Consider the following 18890-nt stretch of genomic DNA (forward strand, 5'->3'; position numbering starts at 1 on the left):
AGCCCATCACAACATGATGTTTCCACTATGTCACTATGATGATGAAATAGTAATGAGCTTCTCTTACGCGTCATAGCTCCCAAATTTGCCCAGAGTTTTGTGAGCACTTTCATATGTAACCCGACACATGGACCTCTTACAGCTCGCCCATTGTGCTTTAGCGTGAGAGGCCATCTGTGCAGCCGGCTATGGGTGCCTACTCCCTTTCTCAGAACACTCCCAGGTGTGACCGGCCCTTTGAAGAGCAGGGAGCATTGTGCCCACCTCTGGAGTTATGACTGGCAAACAAAGAGCAGGACGACACACTATATGATTCCAGCACACTGTCCATCTGTATGCTAATGAGAAATGGTGTGCACACGGGGGACAGAGAAACTGGATATGGCTGCCCACTCCATGTCCTGAGAGCCTTTTGGCTTGGAAATGCTGGTCACCAAACATGACTGGTCTTCAGGTGTCGTATTTTTGGTTTTTCAGGCCCTGAACGAAAAATTCAAGCAGATCCCTGTAGAGGAATCTCATGGATGGTGGAATCATAATACACTAGTTTCCTGCAATTTAATTTTTTTTACCATTTAGGTGCATCTATTTTTCATCATAAAAATATATTTATGAATACTTACGAAAAATGCTTAAATGTGCACTCACCAGACATAAATTGTATATACCGGTACATTAAAAACAAATAAACATTTATCAAATAAATGTTCATTATTCGATTTCAGAATCCTAAATAAAATGTATCACAGTTGCCACAAAAATATTAAGCAGCACTGTTTTATTGATAATAATAAGAAATGTTTCTTCCAAATCAGAATATTAGAAATATTTCTGAAGGATCCTGTGACACTGAAGACAGGAGTAATGACGCTGAAAATCCAGCTTTGGAATAAATTAAATATAGCCTAGTATTATTACTGGTATATAAATTATTTTTAAATTTTTTATAAAAAATTTTTTTATAATAATAATATTTTAATATTATTATACATTCGAATAATATTTATTAATATTTTTGATCAAATAAATGCAGCCTTTCAAAATCATTACAAATCTCACATATAAAAAAAAATCTTACGTAATATGTACAAAATATAGAATGTGAAAAATATATATATTCTTGAAAGAAGTTTCTTTCTTTCTTTTTTTTATGCTCATTATTTCCATTCTGATTGTTAAGGTTTAATAGGATTTTTAAAAATAAATTAAATTATTTTTAACTAAAAAAGTATTACATATCAAAGTTATATTATTACAGCAATTATACTGTATGTAAACACACACACACACACACACACACACACACACACACACACACACACACACACACACACACACACACACACACACACACACACGTATATAGCTATAGCCTCTAATGCATAACATTTTCATTGTCTCATCATTTTACAACTCAGATACAGTCATGTTCATTGTAGTTCATGAAGGGGTCATTCTTCACTGTGTTTAGGGTGATTTAAAGTGAGGCTGAGTACCAGCTGTGAGAACACAAGGTCCTCTGCTTATCTGTAGACATTGCAGATATTTATGAGGCTTCACCGACTACACTCCCCTGATGCGCTGTCTCCTGCAAAATCTGCTTCTTTCTCTCTCTGATGTTTTCTGTGGAGATAGTCAAGAGAGCAGTTTTGATTCTACAGGCTTCACTGTGTACTCTTACACCCAGTGAACCCTCTTTGAACCATTGGACGGATGTGGTGCTTGGAATGGAGCAGAATAAAAAACAAGCAAACAGGGGAGTCACCATTCCGACTCTGTTGTAGGATATCCTGGATGAGTGCATGTCGCTGCTGTTTTAGGGCAGCCAAAGCATGTAGAGTTCAATATTCTCAGCTCTCATGAGATTCAGGAGCCACTCTAGGCCAGTGTGTGATGTCATGAACAGGACGGACATCCTGGTCTTTTCTAGCCCAAATATAACCATTTCACATATGGAAAAAATACCCTTCTCAAGTGGAGGTTGATATTACGTTTTAGTACAAGACTGAAATGACCCTGAAATGATTACGATGAGACATGACATAAGTTCCAGATGTGATAATAATAGCATAACAACCTCAGAAATATATTGTTTGGAATTCTGTTGTAGCACAGCTGAAATATAGATAAAAATGATATGATATAATACATACAAAATTATATTATATAGAAAAGGAAAATGAATGCAAGTGGTAAATATGGGTTGAGAATGGGATATTCAAATGGAGGATGTTGATAATAAACAGATACGTGTCCCCCTTGAATTAATTTGACAACAAAAGAATCCTCGCTCAACCCTCTGCGCAGATGTATTATGTCTTTAATGACACAAATAGCATAGGCATGTCCCTGCACTCGGCCCTCTTCAGAGACCCACATGAAACGAGGGTGAAGAGTCTCTTGATTACGCACAACTCATCAACATTCTCAAGTGGGGTCTAATTATATATTGTTAACATAAATTATCAACAATTGCTGCTGATCCTCATGTTTTCAAACAAATGTGTAGCTACATTATGCACAATATACTGATAAACAATATTCTATATACTGTAGATATATATTAGATAGATAGATTAACAGATTAACAGATAGATAGATAGATAGATAGATAGATAGATAGATAGATAGATAGATAGATAGATAGATAGATAGATAGATAGATAGATAGATAGATAGATAGATAGATAGATAGATAGATAGATAGATAGATAGATAGATAGATAGATAGAGTAATGCAGATTATATATTTGGTTATGCATATATTTCTATTTTCTATCTATCTATCTATCTATCTATCTATCTATCTATCTATCTATCTATCTATCTATCTATCTATCTATCTATCTATCTATCTATCTATCTATCTATCTATCTATCTATCTATCTATCTATCTATCTATCTATCCAGTTAGATCTTTGAATTCTGCAGTGAATCCAGGAGCTCTCTTTCCCCGGCACAGAGTATCAAGGTTGATTGGGCCCATTGTATAAGGTCTAATTGTAAAGATTATTGAGCAGAGCAACCTGCACCTGCTCGAAAAGAGGGAATCAGTCGGGGGTGTGTCAGGTCATTCTCAAGGGCAGACACAAGAAGCTTACTGCAACTTATCACGCTCATTCTCTGAACATTAAAGACAACCCGTTTTTCTGGATAACCTATTTGTTCCATCATCATGAGACATTTCTAAAGCAGTCTTTTTGTTTATAACTTCATTTTAATTTGAGCACTGAGTAGTCTATCAAATTCCCACCGCCTAATATGTAATTTTTTTTTTTTTTTTTTTTTTTTTACAGTCAATATTTCACTTACTGTAGCCTACTGTTTTGTTGTTTCAGGAGTAGTCACCAAGAAGTAGGTCTTCACGGTACACAAGCAAACACTGGCAGAAAAGATGAGCTCTATCCTAAGACGTATCCCTCGCTCGTGTTGAGGTTACAGGGCAGAAGGAAGCGACGCTTCCTCAGAGATAAGAAGACTAAGCAGGGATCAGTGATCAGGGTGTTGGGAGTTGCAGCTCTGTCAGGTGTCGGATGCCCTCATGTTCTGCACCACTGCAAATATGCACACCACTTTTACCATGCAAGAGGTCACAGAGTGCTTGACAGGGATGTGACCCCTGAAAATAGATATTATTTTACAATTTACTTTTGAACACACAAGCTGTAATTCAGTGCATATGATTTATTTCTCAGCCAACATTGTAATTCAGAAAAATGCTAAGATGAATGTTATTTACCAATAACAAAATGAGAAAAATACTTTAAAACATTTAAAGATTTTATTACAAGGAGCCATTCTCATTATGTAAGGTGTCACACTTCAGAGTTGTCTATCATGTCTTCATGAATGAGGCTTTGGTTGGAGAATCGTTTCTGGAACGTGAAGAGTGAGATTCCACGGAGAACAACCAATGCCATTTCCTCATTCTTCTGTTTGCTTCTTTAAGTTATGGAAGGATACGTTGTTTTTTTCAGATGTGTTAATAGCCAAATATGACTTGTCCCCCCCAGCCCCCCCCCCCCCCCCCCCCCTTTTTCTACCTTTCCGCTGTAACGCCCTATTGAAGGCCATCTGTGCTCAATTAGGACGTTATTTAGACAACAGTGTCTGTTATTGTGGACATGGGCTAAAATAAACTCAACTGAAAACTCAATGACCAGCCTCATGCTGGTTGTCACAACTCCATTGATGACATAGATAATGTCATGGCTAGGAAGATTTGCATGAAATTATATATGAGTCATGCTTTGTAAGGATTATGTTGGGGTGAAAATGAGTTGCCTCAGGTAATCGGCCAGGTATGAACAAAGGTAAAACAAAAAATAGAAGCATAACCTGTACTTATCTTTCCCCCCCCCCACAAAAATGGAAACCTGTACCATAACCTGTACTTTTTTTTTCTTTTTTTCTTTTTTTGCTTAAATGTAAAGCAAACATTGGTGGCATAAACTTTATCTTTTTTATTTTAATTAAAATATTAACATATTCGGGTGTCTATAATATTGCTTTACAAATGCAATCAAATTCAAAAGTGCAAATATATTACTCACTGGATCTCATAACTATTGAAGAACCTTTCAACGAGCAATTATAATTCAATTGCTGAGCGGCGTTACTTCACTTTTATATGGGAAAACGGTTGTATGGATGACAAAAATTAGAAACACGTTTTTCTTTTCTTCTTCAGACCTAATGAAAATATAATCTGACAATCATGCTATTTTGATGCACTCTTGTGACAGTGCTTGTTTTTGCATAATCTTATGACTATGTGTAGACATAAGAAGATGTTTAACCTCAAACTAAGGCAGAAATAAACTAGTAGCCGGAGTAGGCATCCATCATATTTTATGAAGATCAATTCCGCAAAAAAAATCAAAATAAAAGAAAAACAGTAAGATGTGCAGCGTCTAGCAGCCATAAATCTGTGATTTTCCTATCAATAATTTCTCACCTTTGGGAAATCTCCTTATATCACATTTAATTTCCTGTGCTTGCTTTACAGTTAAATTGTAAGCCTATCACTATGGAAACAAGCTTCAGTAATAAGGTCATGCATCAAATATGAGAATTGAGCACAGCAATTCAAAAAGCAAAAGGATCCCACAATTGATTTATAACCTGTCAGCAAACATTGCTATTTGATGCCCTGTTTTTCCCCCTGCATGGCTGAATCATGCTGCCACTTTAACATATGGTTTTGTCTTGTCAGAACTGCAACAAGGGATTCATTATTTTCCGATATACCAGTCGCAGCTGCTTTTTGGGAGGAAATGAGCAACTAACAATCATGAACGCTATTAAAGTGGGTCAAGGCCATGATTTGAGATAAAAGGGAATCAATGCATTGACTATAGGTTTGTGTGCAAGGCCTCAAAGGCAAAGTCATGAAATATGGATGAGGGGAGCCACCAAAACACGCCTACCAGCACCACCATACCGCCAGCATCTCTGTCCGTCAGTCTGACACTCCCCCTTCCCCCACCATATCCACCACAAAACTGTTATTACCCAGCCATACCTTCCTCCTCCTCCTCCTCCTCCTCCTGACAGCGTGTGAAATATCAAGTGAGGTTGTTGCTTAAATAAACATATATTTACAGCGTATCTTGTGTCATGGCAATGTAAAGAAACCTGAGCCTTTCGCCCCACTGTCTGTCTGTGTTACTCCGCACACTCACAAAAGCATCTAATAGGCTGCAGACACACAAATCAGGATCTGATATAGCATAATTGAAATGATGGAGGACCTCAGCACTGCTGAATTGTACATCTCCTTTATCTGACACACACAATTCAGGTCTTGGAACCTTTATTAATGAGCTGATTATATAAATCAGGGTGGTGATATATAGGGGAGACACATAAAATATGTGTAGGGGTACCATCCAGGACCAGGCTGGTCTACCAGCCTGGCCAAGCTGGTATTCTGCCGGTTAAACCAGCTGAAAAGTGTCTATAACTCCTCTAAAACCAGCTTAGGCTGGTTTAAAAAGGTTTTTAATCTTTCTTTCCAGCAAGGAGGACTGATAACCTCTGCCTTTAAGGTAATTTGACTTTTAGATTACCCACTTATAAACTAGATTTTCTAATGTTCAGATTAAAATGTTTTTTTTTGTAACGTTTGTCTTCTCTCTTTTTGGAGTCACTCTTTTCAGGTTAAAGCACACATGAACAGTAGAGGGCGCTCTCACCCGTGTCAACTCACACTAGCAGGCTGAGCACGCATCAAACTGCAGCGAGGAGATACAGCTTTACTGAGGATCCGACTACTCTACGTGGTTTTGTGGTTTTCGCATACTAAATTGAATTGTGAATTTAAGTTCAGTTTTAAAGCACTTTATTGGCTTGATTATTTGGTTTATAACATTGCCAAATCAATAGGCTACACACAATAATAAAGCGATAATAAAATAAAGTGCAAGTAATGTTAATGACTATGATCTTGCAAATATAAAATAAAGCTACCACGTCAATTTAATTGTACAAATATAGCACAGTAGTTAAATCGAATAGCCATGGTTAAATAGGATACATTTGTATCATGTGTTCGCACTCTGTTACATTTGAGGTGTGATTGTCACTAAATTTATTTAGGAAGCATTCAAGTAATGCATTTCAAATTCTGCATTTTAAGAATAACAAAAATGTCCAAATTATTGATGGAAAAAAGAATGTGCGTTTTATTGCTCGTTGTGAAACAGGGGAATCGACAGCGTAAGTTTTGGCAATGCTCCGCCCTCGAGTGGCGGTTGGCCAAGCGAATCAGCAGGAGGCTTTGTGATTGGTTCAGCCAGCTGTCAATCACGCGAGATCTCCTCAGGCGTGTGGTAGCTGTGAAACATATCATTTGCTGTGTGAAGTGATCAGACCGAGGGAGAAAGATCAGCCTAGACCATCACCGCGCAAACACACCACGCTTGTGTATTTTTGCATGTCAGGAACGGAGGATCCTGTCGCCGGTCAACGGCCGTTTTCCATCTTGTATTCATAACGCATAAATCAGCGGCATGTGGAATTGTATCAGGATTAAGAATTGGCTCCCAATCGCGTGCCTGCTGTTAACGATATGGACGAAGGTGAGAGCGCTGATTGTTTCTAGTCTTGCAGATCGATTTAATTGCTATAGCAGTGATCAGCAGGCAAAAGTTGATGGGTGTGGGCTGATGATTTCAATGAATTCTGCTCAATGTAATCGATATTTGAATTACGCAGCCACATGTGCTCATGCAATTGGAAATGTCATGATGTAAGAAATGTTAACTTGCACCACGATTCCCCGTCATTAACGATAAAAGGAAGGGTGGATCAGTTAGAGGGTATTTAAAAATATAGATTGCTCTCTGATACGCACTAACAGGTTAGCAAAATTGTAGACTTATTCTCTGGAGACTTGAATGCACAAGCACACGCTACACATTCCCTCAAATAATATTCCCTCAGTTTTGCAAGCACGATCTGCATTTTGCTAATAAACAACAAAGCATTATGGCTCCTATGTTTATTTATTTATTTTGATTCAAATGTTATTTTTAGGTGTCCCATTCCTCTGGCTATTTTGAGCTGCAGCTGATTGCTGTAGAAAATGTAAACGGTGAGTTGTGGGACGGGGAATGTTGCGACGGCACGCGGAACTCCCAAGACCAGCGCTGCGTCCGGGACGAGTGCGATACTTACTTTAAAGTGTGTCTGAAGGAGTACCAGTCTGAAGTCACCACCACTGGCCCCTGCACCTTTGGCTCTGGATCTACTGACGTTCTCGGTGGAAATATATTTTCTTTAAAGACTGCAAAGAACAACCCCAGCAAAACGAGCGAGGTGGGAAAGATCATCATCCCTTTTCACTTTGCTTGGCCGGTAAGTGCGCGTCTTTTCATGAGCTATACTAATAATAATGCGCCGCGGTGAGCTGTCACTGCTCGGAAGTTGAGTGCACCTATATTGTTACGGTGATGACAGGGTCTCTTTTTAAAAAAAATCATGGTTGCTGTGTCTTAACGATTTTTATTGTTTAGAAAAAAAAGGTTAGCCTATTTGTTACAATGATTAAGAACGCTCATCTGTAGTAGCCTAGGCTACATTCACTTTGCTGTGCGTGCTTGAAACTGGCTTCTTTAAGGTGAAACACACATTCACACTACTTTGGCTAAATAGATCGCTCACTCTTAAAAGAGCGTTCTGTTATGTGCTCACCCTCATCGGATTGTTTTAAGCCTTGTATGCCTTTTTTTTTCTTACGTGAGCAAGAGATGTTAGACAGTCACCATTCGCTTACATTGAATGGAAAAAAGATTCAATGTGAGTTAATGGTGACTGAGTAGCCTATGTCATTCTGCCTAACGGAAGAAAGTCAATAAGTTCTGAAACAACATGAGAGAACATCTGGCTGTGTCTCAAACATTGTGAGCTGCCTATAGGCTAGACATAAATTCTGGTTATCATAGGCGCGTGCATCACGATCTTGGTAGGCAGCTCACTATAGAACTGACACAGCTTGTGCGTTGGTTTCAGTTGGCTTTTCATTGCGACTGATGGTAATCTTTACCAAAGCTTCCAGTGTAGGTAGGCTACTTGTTATTCAAATATGACGCACAAACCAGCAGCGACAGTGTCGTTACTGGTTTGCGTGATTTTGTTAAATCGCTCTTTAGCAGCTACCACTACAAAAATTTACCACGGTAACAAACGTTTCCGTTAAAATACCATAGTTACTTATTGTTGGGGGTTAAGAGTGAGTGTTGTAACACCATTCAACGTCCGACGCGTTGATTTTGTCTCAAACTTTGTATTTTCAGTTAATGCTAACTTAGTTGAAACGTTTATTAATAATAAATGATCACAAATTCAGTCGTGAAATTACATAATTATGTAAAAACAAACGCCATTATTTTAATAGGTTAAACCAGAGACAATTTAGACTTTGGTTAAACTGACAATGTTACAACCTTCCCAGACGCCCCTTGCTCTGCCCCAACTGTACAACGCTAACACATGAATATGGAATCTCCTTTAAACAGTGTTAGAAGCTTCTTTATATATATATATATATATATATATATATATATATATATATATATATATATATATATAATATTTATTTATTTATTTAAATCTTTTTTTTTTTTTTTTTTTTTTTGGTGTTGGCTAATATCACACTTTTATAGTAGTTAAGCAACACTAACTGTGGGATTTTTAGTGGAAAAGTATAGTTAACTTACCACAGAAATTAGTTGTAAGGGTAATTGTGTACTGGTTGTCTCCCTTGTCTTAATATGTGAAAAACTTATCAAGTGTCTTTCCAGACACGCAGGTACATTACTGATGCTGATATCAGGTGGCAAATCGCTGCAATGTTTTATGCAGTTCAGTGTCACACCCGCAAATAACAAAAAAAGAGATGTTGCATAGTATTGTCTGTCAACTTTGGACGGCAGCCACACTCACCGGTGCTTGATGGCAAACCTGCTCCTCTGTAGGCATGAAAGCTACAGTCCCCCCCCCCCCAACAACAATACTCAAACACTCAACCGTTTAAGTTAATGTGTAACATGCTATCAAACTGACCCTTTTGGGGCCGGCTTTGATGCTGCACCTGCTTCTCTTCTGACCCGGCTTGAAATTTCAACTAGATATGTCCCTATATAACTCTGATCACATGATCTTTGGCTCTAGACTCGCGTCTGAAAGCCTGTGATTGAGTTTGAATTTCCAATGCCATGTGTTTGCAGTTTCTTAGTGTCCCATGGAAGCTAATGAAATTGCTAGAGGAATGTGTTCCTGAATGCCTCTGCATCCGGACATCTGTTTGATGTGCTCAGTGTAACATTATCTAGGGTGCATTGTATCAAGGTATCTAGCACCTCATCCAGAGTCTTGGAGATGGAGTCCGCCACCTTTCGGTGTAATTATTAGGGGGGTTTTCTATTAGTGGTGTTTTTTTCTTTTTTTTTTTTTCTTGTTTGTTTGCTGATGTCTGAGATACTGTATCAATACAGATTTCCCGATTTGATTTGATAAAAAGTTTTTGATTCTATTTGTTACTTCATATCGAATTAAAGTAAACTTAAAATTGCATTTCTTGTGTAAATCTTTTTTATAACAATATCTAAAATTATTATAAAATCACAATTAAGTTTAAACTCTTGTGAAAAAGAATGAAAAGTCTTGTTGAATGATTCATTAGAAGGTCCCATTCAAAATAATAATTTGTTGTTTGAATCAGACTGCACTAGATGCCATTATGTTGTTGTACTTGGCTTTTTTTACCATATTGCATTTAATTCTGACTGCAAACTAAGGGTAAAATACTTTCTTTTACTGCGTGGTTGGAGATTCAGTGGCGGTGATGCAGGAAACACTTGCATATCCTTATCAAGATTAATGAAATCCTTATCAAGATTGTTCTAATGTAGATTGGGATTAATCTAGTAGGTTAGTAAGATCCTCACCTGTCAGTTCTAGTCCCTTGCAGTTGTGTAACATAGATTTGTTTTTCAATTTTAATGGCTGTGTAACTCCACAGCGCAAGAGTGTGAGAGACGGTACCTACGATAGAGACGGCAGCTGTATCCGTCCGTCAGAGTGGAGGACCACTACGCTTCAAGGCTAAACGGCAGCGTCAGCCATACCTGATTGGGAGCTTGCTGGGCAGTTGCTAGGAGACTGTTACATGGGCCTTTAGTAAACAATTATCTATTGCCCTCCGAGTTCCCTTCCCCCTTAACTGATCTTTCAGTGGAGCCACTCGTTCTCATCTCACCTGGGAAAGAAGTGCTAGAGCCTCACAACTGATTACACTATTGACTGTGTAATTAGCCAGTCACAGCTGGCTGCGTGTCTGGTCAACAAAAGCAGTAATTGTCCAGTTCAGCATTAGAGCAGGTGGCTGCTGATTGGGACTGATTATAGATCGCTGCTCCCCCAAGGCCTCAAAATGTCCAAGTAAGCAATGTCCATCTTTTGTTGTTGTTGTTGTCTTTTATTGGGGTTGACCAGAAGCCAGTAAAGTTGTGGGTGTTGTGTTTTCACATGCTGCAGTGCATTGTTAAAGCGGTGCCAAATTAGTAATAAATAAAGAAGGGAATGATCGGTATAAATTAGATGTATGCAGTTGGATGTTTTTTTTAGGGAGCATTTGCATGAAATAAGTTCAAAAACAGCTAGAAAGAGTGTGACTGAAGTTACTATTGTGTTTTAAACTTGATAGCTTCTTAAACATAATGCTTGTGGTGGGACACAAAAACAGTACAAAAAGCTATACAGTAGCCAAAGATATTTGTCTGATTGTTGGATGTTGTAGTGGTCCCCCTTAAAGGGTTGAATTTAAACACCCAACTTTTATGAGAATTTTGTTAGCTATTAGCATGCTAATTAATGCATCACAAAGATCAAAACTATGACAACACTTTACAATAAGGTTCTATACAATAACATTGGTTAATATGATGGCTATCATGGACAATAAACAAAACATTAATCTAATTAATAAATGCTACAACAGTTACCTAAAACATATAAACCCTCACTAGAAGACTAGTCAGTTATGGGATGACTGGTTGACCGCTGTGACACATCCCTAGCTCGAATAAATGGGTCAAGGCTGAGTAGCTATTGTTTTAACGGGCTGCAGTATTCGCAGTCATCTGCAGTGGTTGTGATGTTACAGGAAGAGCCAGTATTGATTCCTCTCTCTCCATGGAGACCCGCTGTGGTGATTCACCAGGAAGTTTCAGATCATGAGGAATCTCTAGCTGGATGTGAGATGCTCTTTCTCTCTCTCTCTCTTCCCCTCTCTCTTCCTGACCCTGAAATAGCTTTTTGTTCTGCCACAACAATAAACATTTTCTTTCTTGTGACCTGGGGCAGAGCAGGGCTTTTTGTACCAATGTCTTCCCATTAAATGAAGGGAAAGGCTGCATTTTCCCTCTGTTGAATGTAGCAGTCATGGTAGAGGTATTTTTAGCAGCAGAGAGACCGGACCAATTAAGAGGCGATGTGCCTGAGGTGACTTTTATGGTACAACGTTGTTTGGAAGAGTTTGTCTTAGGATATTTTGCAGTCTGTGAACACAGACAGTTTTTCTGCCTAGTTTTGACCAGGCGTTTAATTTGTGATAAAGCATATAAAGAGAGAACATCTTTGTGAGGCATACAGGCACTTCCTACTCCATCACTCCTACACGATGGACTTCTTAAAAACCATAAAAACAGTCTACTTGGAATAGAGATTGCAGAAGTGCCTCTGCCAAAATGTTGCTAAATCCATTAATGAATTAAATGGTTGAACTGGAAATACACCATGTTAACATGACTACAATGGTTGGGTTCTGACGAGGGTTAAGGCCCATTCACACTGAGGTTGATATATATACCGATACCTATGACAAAAAAGTTTCAATAATGGTGAGAAATTACATAATTGGAATTGCATTTAGAACGATTTGGTTCCAGCTGATGCATTAATAAAACAGTGACCGCAAATTAGAATCCACACAACTTTAAAAAGCTTGAGCATTTAAGGTGGGAGATGACATGGTTATCATATCGTTCTTGGTGTGAACAAGCCTTCGGGAGGGAGAGCTGAAGAAAAAGCACTCTTCTTTTCTGCAGTACTTCAGCTGAGTACCCAAGAAAGCATGTGGGTGCTGCTTTTAGTCTATGCTGAGATCTTGAGCGTCGCCCTCATGAAGAAGTGCAAGATAAACAGGTTCCCAACAGAAGAGCTTCCATTAGGTTGAATGTACCAAGCCACCAGTGGTGGACATGATTGTATTAGGCAGTGCAATTATAATGGACTTTCTGTCTCCCCTGAGAAGGGTCATAGAAAACATGGGGTCCTTTCAGCTGGAAGAGGTGGGAGTTAGCGAGCTTAACCCTGATGTCCCTTTCCAATAACACTGGAAGCTAGCTTGTGTGTGTTTCTATTGTTAGCTCCTGGTGCTCAACTAATTGTTTTCAACTACCCATGATGCTCTACCTCCCTTGTACTGGGTTCCTCCTTTGCTTCAGCACAGTTTCACAATTCACAGTGTGATTGACTTGCAACTACATGAAGTGTGTGTTTATTATTTCTGCCTGTATGGATTTGTTCAGGAAGAGCCTGATGGTTTTAGCCATGTTGGTGTACGTGGATGTGGTGCATGTGCGATTGTGTCTGACTAATGCATGCGCACCTTCCTGAGAGAGCCAGTGGGCTAATGAATTGCGAGCAGGTGTGCTGCAGTGATTAAAGTGCATTACCACACAGCAAGTTTAATTCCCGCTTGACCCCTGACCTTATTCAAAATGATAATGATTGTAATGGAGTGGGAGCTCATGTGGCCGTAACCTCGCTGGAGAGACCGGCGCCATACTAGCTTGCTATACAGCAACTAGGTCTTTTCACTGAGACCTGAAGCTACTTAGCAATGGCCTTGCCATGGAGTAATAGGAGGTACAGTAACTGGACAAGACAGACAGAGAGACAACTGGCTTGTCAGATGGTTTGATGATGAGCTAGCAGTCTAGGGTGTCAAATGGCCGCCTCACTGTAGTAACTGAGGGACTGCTTGCCAAATGGGTGGATGCCCATGTGCAGTTTGATATGGTGTAGTGTTATTCCATATTGGGCTCATAACACTAGTGTAAGAGCAGCTATCAGGTGCAATAGTTTCACAGATGTGGTTGATGTTTAGATTCATTTTTTGGAAGCTTGCTTTAGATTAGTATGGCTGGGCCCACTGTGTAATACACGTTTTGGAAGGACTGAGAGCTGTGAGAATTGATCCAGGCCGGCGTCTTTGGGAAATCTGTGAGCTGTGCCCACTGGGATATGGCAGCTTCCAACCTCACAGCCTGTTTCTGTTGCTGCCAAGCAGCCATGCTAGTCTCAGTTTCTACAAATGCTGCAGTTAAACCAAATCTGAAATTGAGAAGATTTGAATGGTCACTGCTGTGCATATTGGTGATTGATGTAACTTGCCTTTTTTGTATAACTATACTATGCTATGCTGTAGTGTACTGTACTGTACTACACATCTTAAAATATATATTTTTACACTGTACAAGTACATTATAAGAGTATATTGAAATTCCTTGCTTAAATCTTTTTATCCAAAGTTTTGAATATTATCTGGTTAGTCTAAATGATTGGCTTGCTCTTAGATAACACTAGAAAAATAGGGATGTCCTGAGTTGACCTCATAGATCGGTATTGGGCTGATTAAGCATTTTTTTTAACTGTTCTGTATCTGTGATCCTAAGCCTGATCCTTTATTTTATGTCAGCTGTCACACAGGTGTCGTGCAGTAGATGGCGGAAAATGCACCTTCAAGTGTGTTTAAAAAGGAACTTTTAAAAGGAAAAGAAGAAGCTTGAATGTGCTCGAAACGCGTCACGTGTGAGAACCAGTGAAGTCTGTTCTAGCGGGGTCACACATGCTTGTTCAAGCTTGACCATTGATAATTGTTCATAATCTGTTTATTGTCTCTACTATTGTAGCAGATGTTTACAATGTCTTTGCAGGCACAAAAAAACTTGATCGGGACATCCCTATCAGGAGCTACTACAAGGTGTGACAAATTGTACATTTTAAACAGTCAGTTATGCATATCTTTGTGGTTAAGTGATTTTAGCTCAGCCAGGGAGACTATAAAAAAGAACTTCTCTGAATAATTTAGGAAGTAGAGCTTAAATTGTATTAATTCATTAATATGAAGTATATTAATTTATAATATTTGTTTATATTGTACAGTATATAGATTAGGTTTGCTGCGATAGTCTGTGTTACCGGTGTTCACTGCTCAGCCGCAACACGTCACATCCCTAATATAGATTCATTTATAATTTTATATTTTTAATTTACTTTATTATTTCTTAATTTCTTATTATTAATCTACATTTTTCTAGGATGTGCAAAACAATCTCTGAATCTCCTTAAATTTTTATTTAAGCTGTAATGTCAACCACTTCTTTTAATTAGTACTTTACAGGTAACATGTTTTTAAAATACTTTTGCATATGATCTTATATTTTATATTTCATATAAATATTTTATATACAAATTTCATAATGTAATAATTTGAATAATTTGCTCATTTATGTAGTAGCTACATCTGGTAGGAAACCTTGTTATCAGGATGAGTGTGATAACCCATGCAAACCTTTGCTTGTGTTACTGTACTGTAACTCTGTGTGTGTGTGTGTGTGTGTGTGTGTTCGTGGCCTCTGCCGTCCCTTTCTGCTTAATTAGCACCCAGAGGGGAGGGGTTTGTTGTATTGTCATTGCTAATGATCTTGTTGGCATAGCAGCGGAATGCTAAATGGGTCGTGTGTGTACACACTCACCCAGAGCGTGCCCTGCGTTGGCCAAGTCCACTGCGTTGGCCAAGTCCATGCAAGCATAAATCTGCATCTCCCTTAATGCTCCTGCCTTTCAGACTCACTGTCCAACTCTCTTTATTGATGACAGCATCTCATGGGTATGCAAGGTTAACTAAACGCATTGTAGTAGATGATGGTGTTTTATTATTGTGTCTGTAGGAACTCAACCCCTGTGTGGGAGTTTGCTGAAAGAGGGGAGGTTACCGAACGCAGAATATCATTTACTGGCTTCAGGGCCCACAGTGCACGTCGGGCTGCATCTTCCTGTCCTCCCAGGGCCATAATACCACTTAAACAAAGCTGTTGTCTGCTTTTGTGCTCTGGACGCCTGGCGGAAAATGACAATTGACTGAGTCGAAACAAGTCGTGTCATATGGACGTTGTTGTGTGGAGAGGTCACTGCTGCAGTGGAAGAGGGATTTCTGGGTTGGAATTGCCAGGGATTGCTTATACAAGGTTGGGATGTTGGGGAGGATGGGTAGAAAGACCTTTCACATTGGTCTCTGGAAGAGGGACCAACAAAGCCACCTAGAAATCCCTTTTCAGCTTTTTGTCCGACGAGGGTGGATGGGAAATATTTTCCACATTGTTCTCGGAATGAGAGACCATCAAAGCCACCCAGAATCCCTCTTGAGCTACAGGTTCCTCCAGGTTCTTCCCCAGCAATTTCTGCTAGCCAGTTTCTTTGATCCCGTCCCCTCCCCACCCTGCTCTCCTGTCATTACCCAGATCCAAGGAGCTGTTTCCTTTAGTTTAATTAGACTGCAAGCTCAACGTTGTTTTCCTCAGAGAGTTGTTGTGGCTGGTCTTGTGAAAAAGCTGGATACTTGCAACAAGTAAATGGGTTTGTGTGGGTTTGGAATTTTAAGATGGATGCATGATCGATAAAAGGTTGACAGACAAGGAGAGGGCGAGGAAAAAGAGCACAAATGAAACGACCTGGTCACCCCCTATCGGCAGTGTGGCCGAGACCCCTGTGTATTGGTGATGGAGTAGGGGACACCTTTCTCTTGTGGGTGATTGATTACAGAGCTGGCTTTTCAACTTCCACTTCCCACCGTTGAGGGCGTGATGTGGACCCTGTGAGGTGACTGGACCTCCCTTACACCCCCTTACACTCCCAGACCAAGTCTAGACTTGGTTGACACAAACATGACCTTGTCATGCTGGGGTGGGTAACAGCCATCGCATCGCTCATCGCCTGCTCTAGAGGGCTGGTGAGAACAAAGTACCCTCGTTTGTGATCAAATCTATGCTGCAGGACCCTGGGGATGAACTCGAATCGACACTACCTTAATAAATTGATCTATACTGTGGAATTGCACTGTACTTCCCAAAGAGGATGGGCTTTCTTGGGCTCTAATGTGCTGAATTTAGGTTTTATGTCCAACATTATGCTTCCAACACCAGCTACCTCACAATACAATACTCATTGGGGTCTGCACTGATTAACACTGGTTTCAGAGTTTATGCTTATTTAGGTGGCCTGCTTCTTCAATTGTATACTTTCCTACAATTCTAGGAAATTGATTAAAAGGACCTGAAGTTTCTTAGAAAAAGTTTTCTCTAAATAAATTACAAATAAAACAAAAATTAAATCAATAATTTAAATGCTACAAGTTAATCTAGGCATCACAACATTTAATGGTGTTTATATTAACTTTTTAGTGAGCGTTAGATGATGACAAAGGCAATTTTAGTGTAAAAATAGGGGCAATGAACATGCACAATTTAATATACAATATCAGCTGTTACCAGTGAATTAATTTTTTATTATTGATCTATCATTGCCATATGGCCCATATTGTGATTAGAAAATGAAATGCATTTCGGATTAAATATTTAGAATTTATGTTTAGCTAATTCAATCAGTCATTTTCCAAACTGGAATGAGAATTTCCTTATTGCGTCAAAAAAATCCTGAGGACACGTTCTGCTCTAAAACTAACAGACAGGAAACAGTCGCCTCTTGTTAGCCTGATGATACCAAAAAAAAAAAAGAAGCCTTTTGTGGCCTTTAATTGGCTTGGTTGTGTCTTACATTTTGTGGTAATTGAAGGTTGTGGTCAGTATTATCCACTGCCTCTCCACCCTCAGTTTGGCCCAAATCTCTGTGTCAGTCAACAGTTCAGCTAAAAAGATGGGATTGACATCCCAGATTAATGGAGATTATATGCTGCAGTCGTTTGCCGTGGAATGAATAAATGACCTGCGGGTCCCTTGAGGACAATCAATCAAAGTCTGGAACTGCTGCGACTGCCGCTTAGACTTTAGGTGGAGGGTTTTGTTTGTTTGCGAACGTGTAGCTGAATACAGCGTATTAAATATATTGTTTTAACTTGACGTTTTAAAAAATGACTAGTTGTGGGTAACTTGTTCAGTTAAATAACCCTGTGTTGTTAGTTTCGAGTTAATCTGACCTTGATCTCTGCGTTTCTCGGGGCATTTACATAATATATATTACATCATCAATGGGCTCCATCTAACTGTTTTTGAACGCAAATACGACAAGTAAACCGTTCGATGGAGCCCAAATGAACAAGATGTATGAATCTCTATATGTGCTTTAAAAGTTGGACTATTACAAAAACAAAACGGACACAAAAAAAACAAAAACATGGGACAGTGGCTAAAGCAGTGGCTAAAGATGTCCTGCTGAATGTGAATGGATGTAGCAAAAGTTGCAGTTTTGCTAATGCTAATTACAGCTAATCGCAATCTAATAAATAAGTAAAAATTAAACATTTAAAAAAAAAAAAAAAAAAAAAAATGATATCCATAAGTTAAATATTTGGTTTTAAACTGCTGTGAACCTAGTAACGTGTCAGTCGGCACTCGGCAGAGAGGGTGGGGATTGTATCTTCCTGCCAGGTCAGACAAGGGAAGTTTGCCTCTCTTGGCAGTTCCTCTTCCAAAAGCAGATGAGGAAATGAAGAACTCGTTATCTCACTGAGGTCACAAAGGAACAGAGACCCAAATTTTTCAAGGTTTCTGTGTTGATCTCTTTTGGACTCTTTCAGTATCTCCTCCACAGTCTAGACTAAGTTGTCTAATTCTTTCTTCTTTCGTTCACTCTCTTTGCAGGATATTCAGCAGCACTGAAGGCTTTGGTACTTTAGATAAGGCGTGTGAAAGCTCTCAGACTGCCTCGCCTTGCACTCTGTCAGCTGGACGTCACTTGTTCGTGACTGCCGGTGGAAAACACTTTACCCTCTAAGCTAGATCCCGATATCATCTTGTCATGTGATCATCAGATGATTAAAACGTAACATTTTTTTAATGTAAAAATCATATGGCTTGCACTCAGTAGGACCTTGTGTGTGTGTGAGAAGCGCTGCAGCCGATTGTGTGTGTGCTGCTACCAATTGAAACTGTGGCGTGGGAGCCTTTTGAAGCTGATGAGAAGCCTGATGAAAGGTCTCCAGGGTCATTCTTAGCCTCTCTCACTTCAGCCCCCTCTAATTTCAGCCCTGCCCCTCTTTAAACTGCCCCATCCACCGACTGTGGGAACCTGCACCTGTGGCTCC

General features: G+C 39.3%; 1 protein-coding gene across 2 annotated transcripts in view; it reads left to right on the top strand.

The window, feature by feature from the left end:
- Positions 1-6864: 6864 nt before the first annotated feature.
- jag2b (jagged canonical Notch ligand 2b) overlaps positions 6865-18890 on the top strand; it is a 48511-nt gene continuing 36485 nt past the window's right edge. For both annotated transcript variants that reach the window (XM_082147063.1, XM_082147064.1), the window contains exons 1-2: positions 6865-7083; positions 7541-7861. In XM_082147063.1, coding sequence (XP_082003189.1) covers positions 7015-7083; positions 7541-7861 — 390 coding nt within the window. In that variant the 5' untranslated portion in view covers positions 6865-7014. The remainder of the gene's footprint in view (positions 7084-7540; positions 7862-18890) is intronic.

This window comes from Leuciscus leuciscus (genome assembly GCF_965113295.1).
Source record: "Leuciscus leuciscus genome assembly, chromosome: 19".
In the NCBI taxonomy this organism is placed as follows: Eukaryota; Metazoa; Chordata; class Actinopteri; order Cypriniformes; family Leuciscidae; genus Leuciscus; species Leuciscus leuciscus.